This window comes from Malaya genurostris, chromosome 3, assembly GCF_030247185.1.
Source record: "Malaya genurostris strain Urasoe2022 chromosome 3, Malgen_1.1, whole genome shotgun sequence".
Classification (NCBI taxonomy): Eukaryota; Metazoa; Arthropoda; class Insecta; order Diptera; family Culicidae; genus Malaya; species Malaya genurostris.
In genome coordinates, this window is record NC_080572.1 from 184,718,111 (window position 1) to 184,745,532 (window position 27,422).

At 35.0% G+C, this 27,422-nt stretch overlaps 1 protein-coding gene across 4 annotated transcripts in view; it reads right to left on the minus strand.

Moving 5' to 3' along the window:
* The window catches only part of LOC131436539 (peroxidasin), a 416,998-nt gene that overhangs the window by 166,520 nt on the left and 223,056 nt on the right, over positions 1-27,422 (minus strand). For all 4 annotated transcript variants that reach the window (XM_058605296.1, XM_058605295.1, XM_058605297.1 and 1 more), the window contains 2 exons: positions 13,712-13,947; positions 13,103-13,486 (listed from right to left, as the gene is read on the minus strand). In XM_058605296.1, the coding sequence (XP_058461279.1) occupies positions 13,103-13,486; positions 13,712-13,947 (620 nt within the window). The remainder of the gene's footprint in view (positions 1-13,102; positions 13,487-13,711; positions 13,948-27,422) is intronic.

Here is a 27,422-nt window from a genome sequence, read left to right on the forward strand (position 1 = left end):
ATGCTTTTATTATTATTTATCAGTGCGTTTCCTCCAGCCCGGTGGTAAGGATAGGGCGCTCCAGCAAGTGCTATCGTAGCCAATATCTGGAGCATTTGGTGGGCAATCAGAGCGCTCAGAGTATGGTAAACAAACATTCGAGCATTTCAAATTGAGTAAAATCTTAACTTTCTTATCGTAGTGATGATATTCTGATCGATAATTTGCGGGGAAGTGCGGTACAGGGTACAGAATAAACAAGTAGTTTGTAATTATTTGATAGCCATTCTTCTTCATTGTTTTGGTTTTTTGTTCAGAATGGCCACAGTTTCATGACGTCATAGTCATGTCTTTTACAGACAATAAATAACCAAAAAAATCGAAGCACTGGACGTTTTTATTTTATCCAAATTTAACTTTTCTTAGTTTGCTTAGTTGAATTTATTGTAAAATAATTGTTTGGAAAGTAAGAACGGTAATATAATTTGCATTTGAATGGAAACGAAAAAGTCATGTATCTCACAGCAAACGATATCTTATATGAAATTGATACTTTCAACTTTAAAGTTTTCTTACGTTTTCTTATATTAATAAACCATTTCATTTTTTATTTGACCAACCGATTCCACAGCGTAAACAATTGATTCTCAGTCGGAACTATTGCGTTTAATACAATTTATTGTATTTTTCACTGTGCAATATGTTTTTCTTATGTTTGTTACTGCTGCTTAATGATAACTACATATAATCAAACTGTACACTTGATTGTTTTCCGAAAAATTGTTGAGGGGAAAAATTAAGCTTTTAATTGATACTTAACAACCTATACACTTCATTGTAAAAAGTGTGCGTACAATTCATTGAATACACTCAGAGATGTCTATCTCCTCTGTGTGACGAAGAGCAAGCAAAATTTTTCCCCTCGCACTTACAACTTCAACGAGAGCTCTTCTCTTTCACATTTATACACCACTGTTGTATAGAGTGTGCACACATCATGAGTGCGTTTGTTTATTTCCTTTTACCTCTTCCACTGAATCGCACCAAAGTGCTAGAGCATTAGCTAATAAATTCTCCGAGGTGGATGCAAATACTTTCACAGAGGTGTACACGCCGGTGAGCACTCTGCTGTATGGTTTTCGTAGATGAAGCGTGGACACGCAAAATCAGTAAAATAAAACAATTTATCGTAAAATTTTAGGTTTTCCTTGCAAATTTTTCATAGCAAGGCCAGATCTACTCTCTATTAATTGAAGTTCACAGAAGTGTTCGCTCACTATCACGCGCCAGTGGTCACTTGGGTGTATTTAGACGAGAGCGCGTGTGAGCGATTCATGCGAAGAGAATGTGTTTCACTCGCGCCAGCTGCTTTAACCACAAGCACACACTCAAATGCTGTCTATTCGACACTGAGAAGAAGTGCGCTTTCCTCTTTGTGCGGTGCTTCGTTTTTTTCATCCTCGGTGTGGCAAAAATCTGACTCTAGCGTGTATAACTCTGGTGAAATGCCATCTCTGAATACACTGATGAAAATTAGCACGATAACTCAACCGTCTCCAGCGTAGTTCTTACAGAACATTGAAATGTCTACTTATATGTAAAAGTTTCAACGAATATGTAACAATAAATCTTATAGTTTTTCTGTAACATTGTCTCAGCTTAGACATCTGGTACATGTGAAAACCTTGCTCTCGGCATCTTAAAGCTAAAACAAAGTGCCTAATTCAATATATTATTTTTACTACCATGGAGTGGGAATGTGAGATTCTTGAGACATTATCAACTATTCAACCAATTGTCTTTCAGTTATTTTAGTCAAGGGCGAAAAGTCCGAAGAAATTAACTTTGATCCGCATACATACGACCAATGTTGCGACATGTTTTACAGTTCATAATTTATTTCAAAGAAAAATAACACGAACAATTTTTGAAAATCAAATAATCAGTAGAAATGGTGATGTGAATTGGCCACCGAGGAGCTGCGATTTGACGCCGTTGGATTGTTTGCTTTGGGGAGCGGTTAAAGAAAAATGTTACACCAACCATCCAGAAACAATTGAAGACTTCAAGCACGAAATTTAAGTTGCAATTGATGATATAAGGCCAGAAACAATTGAAAATGTACTCAAAAATTGGATGGATCGGATTGGCTACTGCCAAGGCGGTCATGAGGGTCATTTGAACGTAATTATTTTGCATAATAATTTCAAGAATCAACCTTTCAAATAAATTTATAATCATTAAAATCAATCAAACCGTTTGTTTATTATTGCATTTGTATATTCGAAATTTTTCGTGGAACATCTTGTAGTACCTCGAGTACATATTGTACTGGTCCAAACAGGGTTACCAGATATACGGATCTTTCCATGGTTAGATAGAGCATTAAAATTTTGTCTTCTGACTCATGGGTTACTATGATTGATGCTGCATGTGTAGTTTCGTTGGTGCGGGTGAAGGTAAATCCATGAATAATCGACAAATTTTGTCAGTTTTTTTATGGAAACGTTACGTCATCATTCGATCCATAACGGCGAATAAGGCAAATTGTTTTAACTTTTAGGTTAAATTGTAGGGTCAAGCAGTGATTTTGTCGCTATCAGAAATAACCCTGCTCGAGAGCATGGTTAGTTTTGACAGTTCGGTAGTTGTTTTTCGATACTGAAAAAAAAAATCTTACAAAATTTGTTTGCCTTCTTTATAGAAAGGTCATAAAATATCTGTATAATCCGACTTTCGATCGGAGTCTCGGAGACCCCTACTATTATATGCCATTCAACTTAGCTCGACGAGATTGGAAAATGTCTGTGCGCTTCTTTCGAAGATTCACTCTTATTTCAGTTTTTCTAGACATTTTCAGGTTTCTGTTTGATTTATTTTGATTTTTTTGAATTTTTGGTGGTTACTCAAAGTGAAAACTACGATATGAAAGGTCTCATGGTCCCATAACCTGCTATTTAATTTCATTTGGTTCTGACTTCCAGTTCCGGAGTTACATGGTAATATGTGAAAATTAGAGAAAAAGTGTGCATTCAATTTTCTCTGAAACTGCTCAGCCGATTTTCACAAACAAAGATTCAAATGAAAGGTCTCATAGTTTTCTAACAATTTCTAGAACGATTGATTGAGATTCAACTTCCGGTTCCGGACTAGAACCTGATAAGTGTAAAATTGCCTATTTCATTAGTATTTTTTCACAAGAGATGGTCAAAAAATGGTACAAATCCCATAAAACTGTCTGATAAATAGGCACAAAGGCTTAATTCGGCACTACTGGTCCTCGCTTTTCCTGTTCCGGAAGCACCGAAAGTGGTGCAGAAAAACTTAAAAAATAGAACTCACTTAAATTTCTCTGCGATGCCTGAACCGATTTCACATATCTTGATTTGAATTGAAGCTCATATCATCTTTAAAGCTACTGTGAAATTTCATCCAGATCCAACTTCCGGTTCCGCAATTACAGGGCGATCAGTGTCAAAGTTTTCAGATCGCCATATAGAATGACAATATGTACCACACCGAAAGAAGAAAACACAAAACAAACGATGCGTGCTCTATTTCGTACACGCTATAAAGAAAACGTTTGCATGATCCCGCGCAGCTTCAGCTCCATATGATGGGAAGAATGATCCAACAGGTTTTAACTTTTAAATACCTCGGGGTGTGGTTCGATTCCAAATGCACGTGGGGAGGACACATTAGGTATCTGATAACGAAATGCCAACAAAGAGTAAATTTTCTTCGAACAATAACAGGATCTTGGTGGGGTTCTCATCCGCAAGATCTAATAAAATTGTATCAAACAACGATACTTTCAGTGATGGAATATGGATGCGTTTGTTTTCGTTCCGCTGCAAACTCTCATTTTATCAAACTTGAGCGAATTCAGTACCGTTGTTTGCGAATTGCCTTAGGCTGCATGCACTCGACACATACAATGAGTCTTGAAGTTCTGGCGGGAGTTCTTCCATTAAAAGATCGATTTTGGGAGCTTTCATCACGCCTGCTAATAAGATGTGAGGTGCTGAATCCCATGGTAATTAATAATTTCGAACGACTAGTCGAGCTTCGATCTCAAACAAAATTTATGACAGTATATTTTAACCATATGTCACAGGAAATCAACCCTTCAAGATATATTCCTATCCGTGTCAGCATCCTAAGTGCCCCTGACTCAACTTTATTTTTCGATACATCCATGCAGCGTGAAGTGCGTGGAATCCCGGATCATCTACGCTCGACGGAAATCCCAAAAATATTTTCAAGTAAGTTCAGGCATATTGACTCTGAGAAAATGTTTTACACGGACGGATCGCGAATTGAAGAAGCGACAGGGTTTGGTATGTTCAACAATAATGTTTCGGCCTCATTTAGGCTTCAAGAACCTGCATCTGTTTATATAGCAGAGCTAGCAGCAGTTCATTATAGTTTGAGTGTAATCGTCACATTATCTCCAAACCATGCAGTGCAATTGAAGCCATTCGCTCAATCGCTGCTGGCAAAAATGAACCGTTTTTCTTGGGTAAAATAAAACAGTGTCTGAACGACATATTGAATAATAATTATCTAATCACTATAGTCTGGGTCCCGGCTCATTGCTCCATTCCAGGCAATGAAAGAGCCGATAATTTAGCCAAACGTGGTGCTATTGAGGGTGAAATTTATGAGCGACCGATTGCTTTCAACGAATTCTATAGTTCGTCTCGCCAAAGAACACTTGCCAGCTGGCAGGCATCTTGGGATAGAGATGATCTGGGTCGGTGGATGCACTCAATTATTCCGAAAATATCGACAAAGGCATGGTTCAGGGGACTGGATGTGAGTAGGGATTTCATTCGTGTGATGTCCAGACTCATGTCCAATCACTACACGTTAGATGCACATCTCCTTCGAATTGGGCTCTCCGAGACTAATCATTGTGCTTGCGGAGAAGGTTATCGGGATATTGATCATGTCGTTTGGACATGCGTGGAGTATCGTGATGTCAGATCTCAACTAATAAATTCTTTGCGTACCCAAGGTAAACTATCCAATATCCCAGTTCGAGACATTCTTGCTTGTCGTGACCTTTCATACATGAAACTTATTTATCATTTCATAAAGAAAATTGGAGTTTCAATTTAATAAAGGCCCCTTTTAAGACTAAGTTCTGATCCCAGCTGCGTCCATGAGTTCAACCAATAGCTAAATTAGAATAAAAATTATGTAATGATACAAACAAACTCGAAACAGTTTATGGAATTATCAACAAAATGTCTGAAAATAACAGCTTATTTTATAATTTATAGAAGTTAATCGTTTGGTTCAAATAATATTTCCGAGTAGATTTCATAATTAATGACGAGTTACCTAAGATGATATTTAAGCTATAAGAGAATATGTTTTAATAAATTCAAAACGTTGTGACTATGTTAGAATTAAATTAGGATAAGAATATTATGTAAAAGTGATGCTACGGCGAAGAAAAACTTATGTAAACTGCCTTAAGAAATAAACGTATTTATGAAAAAAAAAATAAAGAAAACGAAACAGTAACGGATGTCTGCTACTGTTGTGTGATATTGGTAAAAGACGGTGCCAAGGTTGATAAAAATTATAGCTATTTTATGATCAGTACGACCGAAAGAATAAACGAATGTCAATGAATTCAAATTTATTTGAAAAAATATGAAATTTTTACATCCGGTAGTGCAGTAATACCGTGCCGGTGGGGTAATGATGACAATAATAATAATAATAATAATAAAAGTAATAATCCTACTACATGTTTTATGCTGCTGATTCATGCTATTTAGCTTTACTTACATATGCAGAGGTAACAGAAACGCAGGTTGACTTCATTTGTTAGATTTCGTTTAATTGGTTTAATCGAAATAGAACCTGAGATAGTAAGTCTAGGTTTAACTAGGTTCAAAACTGTTCCAATTTTAAGGTCATATTTGTTGCTGGCAAACAAGCCAACTTCGGCTATTCCGGTCATCTGAATCCGGTTTCGAAAGAATTGATTAAAAACAGCAAAAATAATCTCACTTACTTTTCTTCAAGATGAAAAAATCGATTTTCGCAAACTTATAGGTTCAATATAAAAGTCTTACAGTTTCATGCGGAATTCCTAAATTTGTTCTAAATTACTACTTCAGGTTCCGGAACTACAAGGTTAACAGGTTTCGTAGAGTTTGTTAGATTAGGTCCGAACAAACTTTCCTATTTCTATTCAATGAACAGTTGTTTTTGCGAATTCCCCAGTAATATTTTTAATGCTATGAGTAATATGAGATAGGCATCATTACACCACTAGGTGGATTAAAACAGATTTTTTATATGTAGAAAGTGTGTGCAAAATTTGAAAAAAATTGGTGCAGTAGTTTTTGAAAGACGATGGACACGGACTTTCAAAACCTGCTTTCGAGAAGAACGCGTGTAAAAGTTTTGTCTATAAAATCAATGGAAATAATTAATTTTTCAAAGGTGCCCGTAGGGTCTATCATTTTCAAAAAATCAAATTATAGTTATATAATTTGTTATAATGAAACATTTCAAGAATGTTTTGTCAAGTTTTTAAGTCAATCAAAGTAGAAATCTTGGCTTGTGCGCCGAGCTCTTACTTCTTCTCTGTGTGAGATAAGCAAAGATAAAGGGTCATAACATGCTGAGTTTTGTTCCGATTGGCTTAAAAATTTCACAGAACGTTCTTGAAATGCTTTACTGTAAGAAAATACAAAGAAAAAATAAATGATTTATCAATAGTGTTAGACCCTACTCGCTCCTTAAATGTAGTATTTTGAACTTCGTGTTAGAAATTATTGTAATAAACAAAGTTTTTAATAAGTATGTGTCAGTGCCAAAAGAAATGCATTATCACACCATTAGTTGGGTTATGAAGGGTTTTGTTTTGTAAAAATCACTTCTGTGTAATTTCTTTTTATACTTTCGGGAAAAGAAAAAAACCCAATAAAAAGATTGTATGTCAAACGAAATGAGTTTTTCTCGAAGCTCTTCTTACGTTCTGTGTATTGCAATTATTATATCACTTAATATCATTTTAATTTTAGTTCAAAATAAACCCAAAAACTTTTCAACCGTCAAAATGTGCCACAGTTTTATTTAAATTTAACTACACCTTAAAAAATAACTGCTTTAGTGTCAAGTTTTAACCAGAAGATAAAATAATGACGATGCATCTCTCATAACTCTCAAACTTTTCATGGAATATTGAATAAAAACAAGGAACTTCATTATGGCATAAACTAGCATGACCTATTGAATATGTAAACAGTGTTAAGACAAATTTAGATGATTTTTTCGTTTTCGCATCGTCGCTCTTGAACGACAGTTTGAAAATTTAAGTTTTGATTACTTCGTAATTCCGCAACCGGAATTCGTATCCAGATAGAATTCACGAATTTTCATATAGGACCACAATTATCTTTTATTTGATAGATTTAATAAGTTTATGAAAATCGGCTCAGCCATTTCTGAGAAATCGGAGTGGACTCCGCTTAGGAAAATTGGACTACTATTTCCGTTACGGATGTCCATAAACTAACAAGGCCCACACAATTGAATAGTTTTTAGCACTGTCACACAGACAGAGTTTCCATGTTATTTTCATCGACACATTGAATGGCGATATGAAATTTTCAACATACAGAGGGGTCTCGTATAACGCGGTACACCGGGGGCGTGAAAAACGAATCCGCGATAAACGGGACCCAGAGCATTTGGGATTTCGACTGATTGGGCTGTAAACGGTTATCTCGCTTCGGTCGACAGATAGAGCTATACGATCTTCGGCAAACTTGTTGTAAATACTTAGACAAACAATTTAGTGTAGTTTGACAAAGAATAACTTAAGAACTGCTCCACCAGGGGCGCTTTGAAAAGAGCATGAAATAATTCATAGGTTTACAATAGAAAAACAGTATTTTATCATCTGGAATCTTCAAACAACTTTCGAGTTTACTAACAAGTTGAAATTATATATCGGAATCACTACACCAGATGGAATTAGTGTGCTTGCTATGGTACAACTTTCAATATCAAAATTATGCTCTAGTGCGAAAACTAGAAGATTTAGAGCGACTTTGTCTTCTTCAAAAATGTTTGGAATGTAGCGGTCTACATTATGAAAATCATATTAGTTAGAAACTCTCCCACCCAGTGGCGCTAGTGAGATCACAATTTTGCCAAAGAAAATTGATTCTATTATATCTTTACAATTTGATGAGATGAGAGTTTGTGTTTTCGGAAAGAATGTTCCGGAGTTCAAAACAGATCAAATAGTGTAAAAAATTTCTAAAAATTTCTCTCATTGGTAACCCTAGTATGCAATTCAGGGTTGGAAATTACTGCAGCCTAAGATCATGTTGACTTATTAAAATGATTTCTTCGAGAGGGTGTTCTAGGGTTTCGATAACCATTAAATGAATGAGTTGTTATTATATCTGCAAGGTGGTCTTCTGTAACTAAAAATCAGAATTGTTTACAAGAGTAATGTTATCAATCAGTTTTTCAATAAGTTGGTGAAGGATAGACAAATTGAAAACTGTTTTACTACAAGGCGCTAGTGAGCTACTGAAGTATTAGGATGAATATCGACATCTGAAATCTGAGGTTATGACTATTTACATAGTTAAATTTAAATTTTTATTTTTTATTGGCCTGGGTTAAGCTCAATGAAGCGAAAATTTCATAGTCTCGCTCATCATCAGGCAACAAATCTCTTCATATTTCATATCAACGAACTACGATAGCTATAATTGATTACGATAGCTCCTATAACTGAGCCTACCACAACTGAAAAGGCTGTTTAAAAATATATTGGGAACAATGAATAAATAGACAATACATTTTAAAAAGCCATGATCAGATAATGTTGATTGAATTTTCAGGAATGGATGAGATTGAATATAACGAGAGTGAATGTCTAAATTCAGTTTTTAACAAGTCAGGATGATCAGCTCGAGATTGTAACAAAATCGGCTACGCAAACGGCCAAAGAGACATTTAAACGATCGGAGAAAATGTGCAAATCGATAAATTTATAACGCTTCTGATGGCTGGAAAATAGTAGGGATCCCTCAAATGGAGACTACAAAGAGTAAACCGAAGAAGTTTGTTCTGAATAGCTTCGACGCGTTGAATGTCGACTTAACAATATGAAGCCCAAACGACAGTACCGTTTTCAAGACTTGCGCGAATCAGTTCACAATATATAGCTCCTAAATTATCACACATTCAAGATATGTCGTAATCTACGTTGTATTGAGCACTAGCGCATATGATATGCGAAAAGGGGGACGGGTATAGGGTGATGAGTAAGTCGATGCCTTTCACGCAGCCCTCCTGGGTTCGATTCCAAACCCCGCACATAAGGTCGGAAAGTTTTTCTGGCCCGAAGAGGCGAATGACGTTAAGGTTAAAACCTCTATAATCGAAACAAAAAAAAATCTTCCGAAAATTTTTCTTGTGAACGAAACGAGTATTCTGAGAGATACTGTAAACACAATCTCTCTCTGATAGAGTGATTATTTTTAAATACATTTATAGTCTGCACATAATTTATGTTTTGCACAAAAACTGGTTCAGTACCACCACCTATCCAAATAATCAAAATCGTTAAGCGTAATCCAATTTTATGGTATTAAAGGCAAAATAATTTTTTTCAACTAATTTTAATTATCAGGTGTACACCTTTGCTTCCACCATTTTTTTTTCTCAAAATTTAAAGCTTTATTGCGAAAAAGTGCTTACAGATGTATTATTCAAAGTATTGTCCGTCGCTAGCGACAACTTTCTCCCATCTTTCCGGCAATTTTCGGATCCCGGCTCGAAAAAGGAGTCCTCTTTTGACGCTATCCATGAAGCAATCCATTTTCCAACTCTTCGAAGGATTGAAAATGTTGTTCTGCCAGGCCGCGTGCCATCGAACGGAATAGGTGGAAGTCAGCAGGGAATACGGCGGGTAGGGTAAGACTACCCATTTCAGCGTTTTGAAACAGTTGCACACATACAAATAGACGGCGCTCGATGTCCCTCGGTTTCAACTCGTACGTCTCCCAGTTTCCTTCTTTCTGAATCATGCACAGGGCCTTGAGACGTTTTGAAATGGCTTGCTGACTCACTCCCAACGATTGGGCAAGCTCTTCTTGGATTTGGCACGAATCTTCATCAAGCAATGCTTCTAGTTGTTCATCTTTGAAGGTTTTTTCTCTTCCACCACCATGTTTGTCTTCGACATCGAAATCACCATTTTTAAAACGTTGAAACCACTCCCGACACGTTCTTTTACTCAGAGCAGCATCACCGTAAGTTTCTGAGAGCATTCGATGCGCTTAAGCTGCATTTTTTTTCTTCGAATTGTAACAGAAAAGTAAAACTTCCAGCAAATGGCGAGAATTGGGCATAAAAACAGACATTTTCGAGCGTGAATAATACAAAATCAAGAACAACTGTCACTGAAACGGCGATGACAATTTGTTAAGCACTGTACACACTCACTTTAAAGGCATTATCATCTATGTATTTTAACCAGCCTCAGCCGGTACAGCCACCTATCGGAAAACGGCGAAAGCAAAGTTGTACACCTGACAATATTTCACTTTTAGTCTCCACAAACACAACAAACTCTCCGAAGACATTACGGTTCTATAATATATTGTTTGTTTGTTTGTTACATTAGCGACTTTGACCGTTCATGTTCATGTTGATGAATTGGCGGTCGCTTTAAGAAAAATAAAAAAAAAACAATAAATATCAGGTTTTATGTCCTTATCATTATATTTAGCAATATAAATAATCAAAACTTCAATATAAAGTTCGAGTTTCACTCTCTCTCAAGTTCCTTAGATTCCAGATGTCGATAGCTTATTCAAGTTAATACTCTAGTAGCTTACTAGCGCCTCCTAGGAAAACAGTTTTCGATTTGTCTATCCTCCACCAATTTATTGAAAAACTGATCGTTAACATCACTCAATTCTGATTTTCAGTTACTGAAAACTACCTCGTAGATACAATACGAACTGTTTAGTCAATCATTTAATAGGCATTAAAACCCTAGAACAATTTCTCGACCATCTGAATGAGTCAACATAAATTTCCAACCGTGAATTGCACACTAGCGCCACCAATTGGAGAATTTTCAGGTACTGTTTACATTATTTGATCTGTTTTGAACTCCGGAACATTCTTTCCGAAAACAGCAACATTCTTTATCATCAGGGCTTAGAGATATCACATTATCAATTTTCTATCGTCAAATTGTTAAGCCACTAGCACCATTCGGTGGGCAAGTTCTCAACTAACATTGTTTTCATAATGTATACCCTGACATTAATAACAACTTTCCAAAAGCAAAAACCGCTCTATATTTTAAGTTTTTTGATAAGAGCATAATACTGACAACTAAAATGTGAATTCAAGCACACTAACTACACACCAAAAAAATTGAATTTTACAGGTGACTTAATCGCTCAAACGATGTAATTCACAATGACCTAATTTGTCAAATGACGGAAAATCTCATTTGTAATGACTTAATGTAAGATGAGCTTGAATTTTACTGGTTTCGACTGTAACTTGCGTTCTGCTAGCAGGAGTGGCTGTATGAATTTAAATGCACCTTTTACCGGCCAAGCAGATGCATGCTTCTGTGGCTCAGTCGATTATCAGACGAACTTGCGATCCAATGATCCTCGGTTCAAGTCGCGGTGGGTTGCTACAAAATTTTTCTTTTATTTCAATGAATTTCATGTCTTGGAGTTTTAGACACAACACAGCAAAAAATTATGAAATTTACAGGTGACGCAAATCTACATATGACACAATTCATAGAACGTAATCCGTGACACGACTGAATTTTACAAGAATGTTATAAATATACTCCCGTACTTCAAGCAAACGTGTAAATTTACATGTTTTAGCACCTAGAAGTATGTCGGAATGAATTAAATATAAGTTATATTTACTGTGAAATTGCGTTATTTTTGACGCTCATATATGTCGGTCTCAGAAGACGTAAATTTACACGATTTTTTCTAGGTGTGAATATTAAATGTTCTTCCACGTAAATTTGCGTGAATTGCGACGCTCCATTTATGTGCATCTAATAAGATGTAAAAATTTTTAAGTGTGTACATCTGATGGCGTGATTCAGAGTTAAAACATTTGCTGTTTGATTTCCCGCATCCTTCAAAATGCTATAATTTGCGAGTTACTTGAAGCTCTAGCAAATGATTTATACCTTGCATTTTTCAAAACGCCCCTGGCGGAGCAGTTCTTAACTAATTGCCTGTCAAACTACACTAAATTGTTGGTCTAAGTATCTACAACAAGTTCGTCGAAGATTATGTGACTCTATCTGTCGACCTAAGCGAGATATCCGTTCACAGCCCCGATCAGTCGAAACCCCATATGCTCTGGGACCCGTTTATCGCGGTTTTCCGGCAATAACGAAACCGGCAAAAATGAATACCGGCAAAACCGAATCCGCGTTGTACGAGACCTCACTGTACATCACTTTATGTTATCAAAACCGGAAATCGGATCCGGAAGAAATTCAAACATAAATTAATTCTGTGATATATGTTTTGAGATAATTTTATTCATCACTATTTCCAGTACTTTTGAAACCGGAAACTGGGACTAGTATAATTGCAATGAGATTATTTGGACATCTGTTAACAAGGTCTACACACTAGAAAATATTATGAACAATTCTAAAGGAAATTGCAGCTATTTACATATCAAAATTTGTATAATAATCACCCTGTAACTCCGTTACCGGAAACTGTATCAAGATGGAATTTAGACATTTTTATACCTTTCCTTCGAATCTAAGTTTGTGGAAATTAATTCTGCCATCTCTGAGAATATTGAGTGCACAAACATGTTACATACATACACACATACAGAAAACCAACCGAGATCAATTGCAAAACGATAATCATAGCAATGGAAGAAAATCAGCCGATGCAAATGGCACATTCTGTAAAACTGAGAAATAATTGCAAATCAAAACTGATTTTATGCAGCACTCAAACGCAGGGAAACAGAACAGAATTGTTCAAAAAACCATCATAACTATCAATAAATAACCAATTCTACTGAGCTTAGCGAAACTCACCTGACACCACACAGTGCAGCACAACCGGCTGTCCCTCGGTCAGTTCCAGTTCGGCGGGCGGAGTTTGTATAAACTTCGGAGCCTCGGCTTCCGTTTCGATGACCTCGTTGTTGACAATCATACGCGCCGGCCGGGACTGCACTTCGCCCATATTATTCTTGGCCATGCACTCGTAGTGGCCGGCATCGGTGGCGGTGACTTCATCGATCCGCAGTGAACCATCCGGCAGCACATTAATTCGGGTATCGTCCGAGTGAATTTCGTTCGTGTTCAGCATCCACACAATTTCCGGTCGGGGATCGCCGACGGCTTTGCACGTGAACACCGCCGTCTGGCCGTAACTTATCTCGATATCTTTCGGTTCGTTCACAATCTCCGGTTTAGCTGCGTTGATGGGGTTGAAAGAAGGCGAAAATGGATCGTTAGTGCAATAAAACGTTTACGGGGGAATGAAGAAAACACGCCGGGAAGTGCATGCGAACGGATGCTGATAAGAATTCCATTTACACAATCATTTACGATTTTGTTTCACAATATAACCTCTTCGGTAGATATGATCGAAATTATAGATATAAACGCAAACTGAAACGGTTCCCAAACGCTACTTACTACAGTGGAAGTCCTCTTCGGTTAGATCGGTAACACTTTTCCCGGCTAGAGCTTTAGGCGATCCACATCCACTGGATAGCAGAAGAGCCCGCTCGGATTGCTGCAGCATCCTCACGAACCACACCAGCGAGCAGTCGCATTCCAACGGATTATCGTCCAAAAGTAATCGCTTCAACGCCGGTAAACCCTCAAAACTATCCTGGGGGATGTGTCTGATTTGGTTCCCGAACAGGAATCTGTGGTAGTGAAAAGAATAGTTGTATCAGTTTGATAGCTTGAAGCAACAATAGCAATTGAGTGGGCTGCGAAAAAACGTTTCTGCATGCATAAGTACATTTTTTTTTGGGAGGACAGCAAGCATTTAAAAGTAGTCATTTGGTTTTGGTACCGCTTATGCTAGCGTGCATACGATTTTTTTTATTGTTTTACGTTTTGCCTTCGGCTCATCAGTAGATTATGTTGGACTACTAATACCACCTTATTTTTCACAGAAGTTTAATGTCTATTCTGACAGCTCAGACGCAAAAAAAAAAAACAGACGACTTTATGGTCGCAATCCAGCATAATCTGCTAGTGCATTCATAAACCGCAGGTGATACGTAAAACACTTAATGTAAAATGATTTAATCAGATTGTTAATCACAGCTCATGAACACCTAAAAGACTCTCATTTGTTTGATGTGATTTAGAAACTAGCTACCCATCGCTACGACATGTTAAGAAAGAGACGATTGGTATTTTATTATCGAATTTTTGAATTGATTGGTATTTTATTATCGAATTCTTGAATTGGGATCTTCAAAGCAACCAACTTCAAGGCTGTTGACGAATCTAATGATATTAAACTTTTCTGAATAACTCTCATCTCATAACTGGGATGCAAAGTTTATGTGGCTTTTAGACGAAGGTTTCAGCTAAAGCTCCTTAAGGTGTGGCATGTACTTCCGGATGAAAGAGGTGGATACGGTGGGTAGCACTACACGGAAAGAAATCCGTTACTGCGGTCATGATTAGAAAAACATGAAACCAATCATTTTAACTTCTCATGAAAGCATAAGCAAAAAGTCTTCTCCCATGAAAATGAATCATGGTCCGAAAATGCGTTACTTGAGGAATGTATTTCTTTCAAAGCTCGTAACTCCAAACGTTATTTAAGGTGTCGCGGTTGTTCACAAACATATCTCAATTGTTGATCCTTCAGATTAAAAGAAATTCGTTGTGCTTTTCACTGTTTTGCTATTCAAATGTACATTATTTGAGACATTAGCTGAAATCGTATAAACAATACGCCACACACTTTCACACCATTCCATTGAACTCTTATATAAAATATTCATATTTTAAAACATAACGCCTGAATTTATGTTGCAAAGATTACCATCGCAGCAGAAACACGCCTGAAGTTATACCCAACAACGTCAAATGCGTTACGCTAAATTTGAACGAAATCAGTCCAAATGGATCATGATCCGAGAATTATCATAACATGAAAATATACTATATTCCACAAATCATGACTCGTTTTGCTCATTTCTTGAATCAAAATTTTGCCCGTGTACCCATCTGAAAATTCCAAAGATGGGTAATTACCCACCTGAAATTTCGAACGAAAAACAATGGTAATATTGTTATTATTCATAAAATCAAGCATATTTTTATTGTAACTAATAAAAAATAAAATAATAATTATCGAATGCATGTACTCAAGGTAGAGCAAGGATGAAAAGATATTCAACAGAAAAGAGAGACGTGACAAGGGTCATTTGAGCAAGTCGAAATTTTTTGGAAACATTCAGCCAGAGGAGTCAAGTTAACACTCCTAATACCAAGCCTCAAAAAGTTACGCGAAGCACCAAGCCTCAAAAAAAAGTTGGAACGGTAACTTTGAGCTGTCATAGCTCAGCTGTTTTTCAACGAATCTCAACAAATTTTACACCCTCGAATTTTGTACAGTTCGCAGATTATTTTAAGTATGTCATTATTGACAATCGGTTAGGTAGAATCAATGAAAATGTGATTTTTCCCGTTCCAAGTTCTTTTTCATGCACAAAATATGCCCTATCTGCATTTATGCGGCACCAGTATTGTGAATAGAATTTTGAGAGCTTCAACTTTCTCGTGTCATAACTTTGTTGTTAGTCAACCGATCTTCGAAATTTGTTCACCATTGGAATGGTACTAGTTTCAGAAATAAAATGCACTAAAACATACGTAAAATAGAGTTGTCTACCTAAAATTGTAGAGAAAACTGTAAACAGAAGACCACAAAAAAATGGGATTTTTTACAATGGTCGTAAATATCTTCGAAATTTGTTCACCATTGGAATGGTACTAGTTTCAGAAATAAAATGCACTAAAACATACGTAAAATAGAGTTGTCTACCTAAAATTGTAGAGAAAACTGTAAACAGAAGACCACAAAAAAATGGGAATTCAACTATATGTTTTTTATACATTATTCGATTGCTAGTCAAATTATGCTAAGCTGACGTTTTTGCACCATCAAAAACAACCTATATAATAAATATAAATATAAAATGAAAGCGATGACTCGTACATTTTTTGCTCTAAATTGTTAGAATCATTATCATAAAGATTGTTTTGATGAATAAAATTATATATTCTCTCAAAACAACTAAAAAATTGGCAGAAATACATTCAATTTCTATCAGCAGAAATATATTGCCTAAAAATTTCAAGTCAGAACAGTAACGTTATTGACTAGTATAATTTATAATTTTTTTAATTTGGAAATCAATTTATTTACTATTTACTCAAAAATGGAGGCTTCGATTTTTTTCGATTTTTGTGCTGTACTAAAGAATGAACATATAGATCCAAATAATTTTTATGTACATATAAAACAAACTCAATTGATATCTACTACAATTTTGAATTTGTCCAACATTTCCGTATAATCTAAAAAATCGGTGCAGGATCGGAAATTTCAAAATTTCTGTTATGCCTTCAACGTTTCAGTATACACTCTAACCGTGTCGTGGGTGCGTAAATTAAATTTCGCGTAAAATGGGGTTTTATTGTATCAAAATATGTTTTCATACTTCTATCGTTTGCAATCAATCGAAACTATAATTCTTAGAGACTCATGATTTGAATTTCACCAATAGATTTTTAGTTTTCTTTTTTTTAGAATTTCCAAACGGAAATTCTTAATTTTTGCGATAGCTTTGTACAATAAGAAAGTAGAACTTGAACTGAGTATTTTACATACTAACCCATCGCAAAAGAAATCAACTACTATTTAGGAAAAACTATTGTTTGGTTTTGTTTCGAAAAGATCTCAAGAAATTAAGTGAAATTTCATAAAAGTTTCCTATGATGCCTGAGAGTTTTCGTCAAATTGTTTTAATAACAGCAGGATACTCGTTGTATTGTTTTACCCCATTTTTCCTGTTATAATATTCAATTGAAATTCGATCTATAGTCCAGAAGCAGGTCCAATACGATCTATCAATATTGGTCCGTATTACTTAGATTTGGTTGTTTCTCTTATACTAATGACACTATATTTTAACCCGAACAAAATCATATTTCTATTTCTAAATTTACGGTATACTTGAAATTTTTGTCTGGTCATCAAATGGTGAACTACAAGACTACTGTTCAGGCAGAAAACAAGAAACAAAACACCAATAACAACTGGAACTAGAACCGAGAATCATGAGATCATAAGGTATGTCAGTTGAGACATAGGATCACTAGTAGATGATACATAAGAATTCATGTAGTGCATCTACTAGTCGTGTTATCGGTAAATGATGCAAATAATTAATGTCCTATACATTTAAGCTAAATTCAGTATCAAACAATGAAGCAAAAGAAAAATATATATGCAGAAGTAATTCAATACTTGAAAATTTTTGCATTTGAAAAAATTATTTGGCTTATCTGTACTAGCTAATAACTTAAAATTTCTGCACAATTTAAAATTTCTTGAGATTTTATGCGAAAATGTTTTTTTCAAAGAATTTTGAAAAATATTAGTTTACCTTTTTTAATACTTTGAGTTGGTTGGTCTTTAAACGCACAAGAAAAAACCTGTTTTAATCGACCTAGTGGAGTAATGATGGCTTTCTCATCATCAACTAGTATAACCTACAGAGTAAAGCAGTTCTCAGATCGATAAGACCATTTCTGAAAAAAAGGAGTGAGTTCCACTATTGCAGGTACTTCCGAAACAGGAGTCCGGGAACCGGTATAATCGAAGTCGGTTCGAGAAAAGTGACTGGGATCCATTTTCGAGTCTATAGTCACGATATCCGGTCGTTAATCGAAAACCGGGAATCAGAAAAGCCGACATTAATTTGTTTGGCCGTCTACTGACAATGACTATCGATTGGACTAGTTTTGAGGTAAGTTTAGAAATTAGTTAACGTGTTTTACTTAGCGCTTTTAGTAACGGTATAAATATTTTAATAATCTTCACCCTGCAATTCCGCAACCGGTTGTCCGGAATTGGTGTCGGCTGAAATTCAGGAATTCAACATGGGACCACGAGACTTTTCATTTGAACCTATATTCATTTGTGAAAATTTGTCAATCCATAGCTGAGGAAAGTGAGTGAGATTCATTTTGGAATAAATGAACACTTTTTCCGGTGCTTTCGGAATCGGAAACCGGGAATCAGGATAGCCAGAACCGGTTTATTTTTTTGTCTACTGATAATTACTACCGATTGGAATAGCCACGCGGTTGGTCTAGAATTTTTCGCCACTTTAAGTGACTGTATTAATTTTCAACAGACTTCACCCTATAATTCCGGAACCGGAGGTCGCATTCTGATGGAACTTTGGAATTTTATATAGGACTATTAGACCTTTCATTTGAACCTAATTTTGGTTAAATCTGCCACGCCATATCTGAGTAAAGTGATGAAATAATTTGGAATTGTAATTTTTATACTAATCACCTTGTAATTCCGGAACCGGAAGTTGAATCGAAATGAAATTAAGGAACTTTGAATAAGACATTTATACCTTTCATTTGAATCTAAGTTTGTACGAATCGGTTCAGCTATCTCTGAGAAAAGTTAGTGCACTTATTTTCATTTTTTTGCACATATCATCCTGTAATTCCGGAACCGGAAGTCGGATTCGAATGAAATTCAGGAACTTTATACGGGGTTACAAGACCTTCCATTTGAGTCTAAGTTTTTGAAAATCGGTTCAGCCATCTCTGAAAAAAGTGAGTACAAAAAATGTTACATACATACATACATACATACACATACACACAAACAGACATTTTGCGTACTCGAGGAACTGAGTCGAATGGAATATGACACTCGGCCGTCCGGGTCTCGGTTCAACAGTCGGTTTTCACAGTGATTGCATAACTTTTACATATGAGAAAGGCAAAAAGTTTTGAAAATTTCTGTGTTTATGCCGTTTGTTTTTAGATTCTCCTTAAGAACATTGAGTTTAATTTGTTATAAATAAACGTGAGTATTAATAACAATCATTAAGTGTATAAAAAGTGCATGTCACCGCTTTAATTTTTAAGCATTTTGTAAAAATAACTAAAATTTGAAATTTTTTAGTGTTTGTCATTTATTTTTAGATGTTTTTGAATATTTAAAAAAACTGCTAGTTTAGCCCTATTTGTAACTGGTGTTATTACCAATCCAATGATGTATAAAAACATATTGGTCATCGCTTTGAATTCAGAAATATTTACGACCATTGTAAAAAATCCCATCTTTTTTGTGGTCTTCTGTTTACAGTTTTGTCTATAACTTTAGGTAGACAACTTTATTTTACGTATGTTTTAGTGCATTTTATTTCTGAAACTAGTACCATTCCAATGGTGAACAAATTTTGAAAATCGGTTGACTATCAACAAAGTTATGTCTCGATAAAGTTGGAGCTCTCAATATTCAGTCGCGACGTTGATGCCAAAGGAAACAAAATTAGATAGCAGATAGGGCATTTTTTGCGCCTGAAAAAAAAAAACCTGGAACGGGAAAAATCACATTTTCATTGATTTTTCCTAACCGATTGTCAATAATGATATACTTAAATAATCTGCGAACTGTACAAAATTCGAGGGTGTAAAATTTATTGAGATCCGTTGAAAAACAGCTGAGCTATGACAGCTCAAAGTTACCGTTCCAACTTTTTTTCGGGCTTGGTATTTGGAGTGTTAAAGCATCTCATCGAAGTAAATCACTCGAATATCTGGTAACTGTTATATCCGAAACGACAAAAGAAAAGTTACCAGAAGTTGTTACTTTCTACTTGTGATTGCCTTCTCGTACATAATGAATTCTTCACAATCACTAACAGTCAAAAATAACAGTCTATATTAGTTCAGTTTCACATCTCATCCAAGTCAGTCGATAAAACAAAACCGCTTACATTCGAGACGGAAGAAACCAAGTAGGGTAAAGTGTTATAATATACCTCCCTTAAGAAAACATTGAGATATTCCTAAATGTACTGATATATTTTCTTCGAGAATGTAGGTATTTCTTTGCAATACACCTGAGGAACATATCTTTCAATGATTTCGGTAGAAGTGATGAGAATTGATTGAAACAAACACATTTTCCAAAACGAACACATTCTCAGTTTTTTCGTTTGCTGTAGGCATAATGCCCTAGCAACCGTATAATATGTCTCACAACAAATCAGTGGTATGCCCACAACAATGATGCAATATGCCCCTTGAAATGTCGATATAGAAAAATAATAACTGTTATAAATCTTTAAAACAATATTTTAACTCGAAGCGCTGTTGAATCGAAGGTGGGGCATAATGTCAGTTGAGTGACTGTTAGGATAAAATTCGTATATCCAAGAAACGGCTTTGTTTCTTTGGATTTCTATACTGTTAATAGAGACAGTAGCAACTGACCATTAGACGTTTTATACGGTTAAAATGCTTGTTTAGTCGAAGTAAAATCTTACATCGAAAAGCTGCCTAATAATATTTTCAGTATTTTCATATTATCCAGCAAACGACAACTGCCAAACTTGCGTTGAAGAAAGATCTTACGAAAAGATAGTGTTAGAGATAAAACTTTTGTTTAGAAAAGTCTTGAATACTTAAAAAAGGAAGGGGTGGCGTTTTGGCCAGCAGGGTGCTTTATAACACTTTCCCCTACAGTATTGTGTAATGAACAATAGAAAGATCTCGAAATGAGTGAACCAAACGAACAAAAGCTACCGCCGCTACGAAAGAATACAATTATTGTTGACTTCAGGCAGTGCAAAATTCGACCTTCGATACGAGAACTTAAGGTGAAATGTAGCGTCATAAAATGCGCGCAAAATTTTATCCGCTTCAGTTGAACGAACCGTCGCACAAAGCATACCAAGAAAAACGGCCACATAGAAACAAGAACTTTTTTCAATGATTGAGCGCAGTGGGTTTACCTCTCGTTATATTGGCTTGTAAAAAAGACGGGACGTAATGGATTTTAGAATTCTTCACACTTTGAATATATGCTGATTCAATCATCATTGTTAGTGATTACTCTTACACTAGAGCTATAAATCATGAGTAATTATGAATGATTAACATGAGGTTATATGTATATGTATTGACTAACTTGCTAACCATGTATATGCCTGATTTTAGTAGCAAGCATCGATTCTCCTTCGAAAGAACGGTTGAAGACAAGAGAACATTCAAGTATTTTCGATATCTTTGCCAGTCGTTCACCAGGCCCTTCCCGCCGATGAGATAGAATTTACGTAAAAGTTTTTTTCGGAAGCGACTTTCGGAATTGTATAGCATGATGAGTCTAGAAATGTCTGTTTCAACGATAACGAACCGAAGACCAAACAGCCTCTGGCCTTCGGTGCCAGAAATCATCAATAGTTTAATAATTTCTTAGATAACATTATTGGAATACATTCCAATTATAACTAATAGTTCATCATACCATGCAATTAAAATTATTTAGTGAATCTTTTCTCAAGCACATATTTGGTGCACGAAATTGAATATAAAGTTATTTCGTAGTTCCTTATTATTCAATCGATTTTGAAAGCAAAATCAAGCGTTGATTCATTGTATTCATAATAATTGAAAAACCAATGAATTCCAATAAGTTTTCCATGCTGACTGGCTCGAAGCTGGCCCTCAATGTTTATCACATTGTTTGTATAAATGACAGCTACTTAGAAAATAAACGATTTCTTACAATACTCATTTTATTGTATTCAAGTCGTTTTTATTTCAACACAAAACCCAATGCTGCATAAATTTGCGTCATTATTTTATATCTATTTTTTGCTCAAGATATAATGCCACCGTGCCCACCGTGCATTTCTCACACCACCTCAATACGAAACAGCAGCGCGCAAGCAATAAAAAAAATGCAGAAAAGTTTATGTAAACTTTTTCTATTTTCGGTTGTTTTCGCTAAAATTTTATAATTTTGAGTTGCATTTTCAGATTCTTTGTGAAATTCTGCTACAAATACTACTTTTCAGTTCTAAAACCATCCCCGTGGAACGGAACAGTGACCGTTTATACATTTCAAAAACCAATTACGGCTCGGCAAAGCAAAATTTCAAAATTCTAAGAATACTTAGTTATGATAAATTTGATTTCGAAAACTTAAGTGTTTTTGGTTTTTCGAAAATCGGTCTAGTTTTTGAATAATTGATCAAAAACGCGATTTTCGCATTCCGCTACATTTCACCTTAAGTGTTTTTGGTTTTTCGAAAATCGGTCTAGTTTTTGAATAATTGATCAAAAACGCGGAATGCGAAAATCGCGTTTTTGATCAATTATTCAAAAACTAGACCGATTTTCGAAAAACCAAAAACACTTAAGTTTTCGAAATCAAATTTATCATAACTAAGTATTCTTAGAATTGTGAAATTTTGCTTTGCCGAGCCGTAATTGGTTTTTGAAATGTATAAACGGTTACTGTTCCGTTCCACGGGGATGATTTTAGAACTGAAAAGTAGTGTTTGTAGCTGAATTTCACAAAGAATCTGATAATGCAACTCAAAATTATAAAATATTAGCTAGAACAACCGAAATTTGAAAAAGTTTACATAAACTTTTCTGCATTTATTTTATTGCTTGCGCGCTGCTGTTTCGCATTGAGGTGGTGTGAGAAATGCACGGTGGGCACGGTGGCATTATATCGTGAGCAAAAAATAGATATAAAATAATGACGCAAATTTATGCAGCATTGGGTTTTGTGTTGAAATAAAAACTAGTTGAATACAATAAAATGGGTATTGTAAGATATCGTTTATTTTATAAGTAACTGTCATTTATAATGCTAATAATGTGCAATTCTGTTGAATTCAATGCATTGCAAGGTCTTGGTATTACATTTATTGTTGAATATGACCATTTGTTTCAACAGACTTCGCAGACAAGGAGTGGTGGAACAGTAATGGGAGAATACTGAATCTACACCAGGAAAATGTCTGGGTGTGGAAGTCTTAGAATTACATTCCTTTTGAGAAATTTGACCTTTCTGATTTAACAGAATTCGCAGCCGACTCATAGCATAGCTTCGATTACATGGCTAGTGCTACGATTCTATTGACACAACATAAATAATACTTTCTACTTATTCGAAGATGATAATGAAAGTCAATTAGAATGGAATATATTGGTATTGAATGTATTCGATAAGTAAATTCGACCGCGCTCTATCATGCATGTCAAGTAAATACTTTTACGTAAATTTTATCTCATCGGCGGGAAGGGCCTGGTGAACGACTGGCAAAGATATCAAAAATACTTGAATGTTCTCTTGTCTTCAATCGTTCTTTTGAAGGAGAATCCATGCTTGCTACTAAACTCAGGCATATACATGGTTAGCAAGTTGGTCAATACATATACATATAGCCTTATGTTAGTCATTCATAATTACTCATTATTTACAGCTCTAGTGTAAGAGTAATCACTAACAATAACGATTGAATTAGCATATATTCAAAGTGTGAAAGATTCGAAAATCCATTACGTCCAGTCTTTTTTACAAGTCAATATAACGAGAGGTAAACCCACTGCACTCAATCATTGAAAAAAGTTCTTGTTTCTATGTGTCCGTTTTTCTTGGTATGCTTTGTGAGACGGTTCGTTCAACTGAAGCGGGTAAAATTTTGCGCGCATTTTATGACGCTACATTTCACCTTAAGGACTGAGGCCAGTATGTTTTAAGGTGATTTAGAGGGCTATTTTCACGCTTCAAATCTAATTTTCTCAGAAGCGGTGACGAATATCAAAAAACCCAACTGACAATCTCTTAGAAAATTAGTTTAGATTATTCTGTGAAAATTTCACAATGATACATTGACATTAGCGGTCGGGAAAGTCTTTTTTCTGGAGGAAGAATTGCATAGCTGAAAACGCCGTCTTTCAACTTGTTCATTGAATATCTCGCCTTCAAAAGCATGGAGTCCACAGAGTATAACGCGGTTTGGTATGAATAAAAAACAAGTTCGAACATGTAGTTAATTTTTTTTTTTTTTAAATAACTATTTATTGGAATATGAGTTAAAATTAAATTATTAAGATTTAAATTGGGTGTTCAGCCACAAGTGGTGATTTTTCAGCCCTGTTATATATATATATATATATATATATATATATATATATATATATATATATATATATATATATATATATATATATATATATATATATATATATATATATATATATATATATATATATATATATATATATGATTTGGTTATTACCATGAAGACATCATTTGCTTCCGCAATTCTGAGATTTTTGTGTAGGGAAAATTCTAAACCTACTTGTATTGTGTAATGGGGAAAAGGAACTTATATACTAACTTACTAACTAATACAGAGAGCGAATCGATTCAATTGAAGATTGCATCGATTTTTGTCGGAATTTGCTTATAATATTATGTGACATTACATCTAATGGTTCTATATTTGTGAGTCTGTGTAACTCATTTGTACTAAACCAGGGAGGACGCTTCAGAATCATTTTCAGAATTTTATTCTGAATCCTTTGAAGCGTTTTCTTCCTGGTGGAACAACAGCTTGACCAAATTGGTACCGCATAAAGCATGGCTGGTCTGAAAATTTGTTTATAAATTAACAATTTGTTTTTTAGACAGAGCTTAGAATTTCTGTTTATAAGAGGATATAAACATTTAATATATTTATTACACTTTGCCTGGATTCCTTCAATGTGATCCTTGAAAGTGAGTTTTTTGTCATACGTTAAACCTAAGTATTTAGCTTGATCAGACCATGTCAATTCCAAGCCATTCAATTTGAGAATGTGATTATTGTTTGGTTTAAGAAAAGAAGCTCTTGGCTTGTGAGGAAAGATAATTAATTGCGTTTTTGCTGCATTTGGTTTAATTTTCCATTTTGACAGATAATCACTGAAAATATTTAAACTTCTTTGTAGGCGACTGCAGATCACTCTTAGATTTCTACCTGTGGCTAACAGACTTGTGTCGTCACAGAATAGCGATTTCTGACAACCAACGGGTAGATTTGGAAGATCAGAAGTGAAAATATTATACAAGATTGGAGCTACACTCGAACCCTGCGGAACACCGGCTCGTACGGGTAGCAATTCAGATTTACAATTCTGATAGCTAACCTGAAGAGTACGATCAGTTAAATAATTTTGAATCATTTTGATCAAATAAATAGGAAACTGGAAATCAGACATTTTTGCTATTAAACCTTTGTGCCAAACACTGTCGAATGCTTTTTCTATGTCTAGAAGAGCAACTCCAGTGGATAACCCAGAAGATTTATTTGATTTTATCATGTTCGTTACTCTGACAAGTTGATGAGTAGTTGAATGTTCATGACGAAATCCAAACTGCTCTGGTAAAAAAATTGAATTCTCATTTATATGAGTCATCATTCTTAACAAGATATTTTTTTCAAAAAGTTTACTGATAGAAGAAAGTAAGCTAATTGGGCGATAACTTGATGTTTCTGCTGGGTTTTTATCAGGTTTTAGGATAGGAATTACTTTAGCGTTTTTCCATCTTTTTGGGAAGTAAGCTAATGAAAAACACTTGTTGAAAATTTTAACCAGGAGTCTCAAGGCAACATCGGGAAGATTTTTAATAAGAATATTAAAAATTCCATCATTACCAGGAGCCTTCATGTTTTTAAGTTTTCTAATAATTGATTTAATTTCATCAAAATTCGTCTCAATAATGTCATCGTGTGATAACACTTGGGTTGAAATATGATCATATTTCAGTGAGACTTCATTTTCAATAGGACTCACAACGTTCAAATTAAAATTGTGGACACTCTCGAACTGCTGAGCAAGTTTTTGAGCTTTTTCGCCATTTGTAAGAAGTATTTGATTTCCTTCCTTGAGAGCAGGAATAGGTTTCTGAGGTTTCTTAAGAACCTTAGAAAGTTTCCAGAAAGGTTTAGAATATGGTTTAATTTGTTCAACTTCTTTAGCGAAATTTTCATTTCGCAAAAGAGTAAATCTATGTTTAATTTCTTTTTGTAAATCCTTAACTATGTTTTTCATAGCAGGATCACGAGAACGTTGATATTGTCGTCGACGAACATTCTTCAACCGAATGAGCAGTTGAAGATTGTCATCGATGATAGGAGAATTTAATTTAGTTTGAGCTTTGGGAACCGAAAGATTTCTAGCTTCGATAATATAATGATTCAAATTATCAATTGCTGTGTCGATATCCGCAGAATTTTCTAAAATAGTTTCATGATCCACATGATTTTCAATGTGAGATCTGTAATCCAACCAATTAGCTCTATGATAGTTGAATATAGCACTAATTGGATTAATTATAGTTTCGTTGGAAAGTCTGAATGTTACAGGAAGATGATCTGAGTCAAAATCAGCATGAGTAATCGGTTCACTACAAATGTGACTTTGATCTGTTAGAACCAGATCAATTGTAGACGGGTTTTTCACGGAAGAGAAACAAGTAGGATTACTGGGATGAAGAACTGTAAAGTAACCAGCTGAGAGTTGATTATGAAGTATTTTACCATTACTGTTATTTTGCCTACAATTCCACTGGACATGCTTAGCATTTAAGTCCCCTATTACGAAAAATTTCGATCGATATCTTGTAAGTTTTTGCAAATCGCCTTTAAAGAAATTTAATTGTTCGCCGGTGCATTGGAATGGCAAATATGCTCCAGCGATGAAATAAATTCCATGAATGGTTTCAACTTCGATTCCCAAGCTTTCAATAACTTTAGTATTGAAAGAAGGTAAAATTCGATGTTTAATTTGCCGTTGGACAAAAATGGCAACTCCACCACCAATTCCAGTAAACCTGTCAAATCGATGAACCACATAATGTGGATTACTTTTCAATTTTACATTTGGTTTAAGAAAAGTTTCTGTCACAATGGCAATATGAATTTTGTGAACTTTGAGAAAATTATAAAATTCATCTTCACTCGATTTCAAAGATCGAGCATTCCAATTTAAAATATTCAAATAATTATTTAACATCACTGTTAAATTTTAAATTCATTATAATATTATTTGCAAATTTCCATCTGATTTGAAATGCTTCAAAAAGTGATGAAGTCGAATTCATTTGGATGATCATTTGAAAAAGTTGATCTTGTAGGTAGATCATTTTATTTTCAGTTATATCGCCTAAATCGACTTCATTTAAAGAAGCGAATGGCATTGAAGGAATATTTGTAGGTAGACTGCCATTAGAAGAAGATGATTTGGCCGGTCTACCTATTAA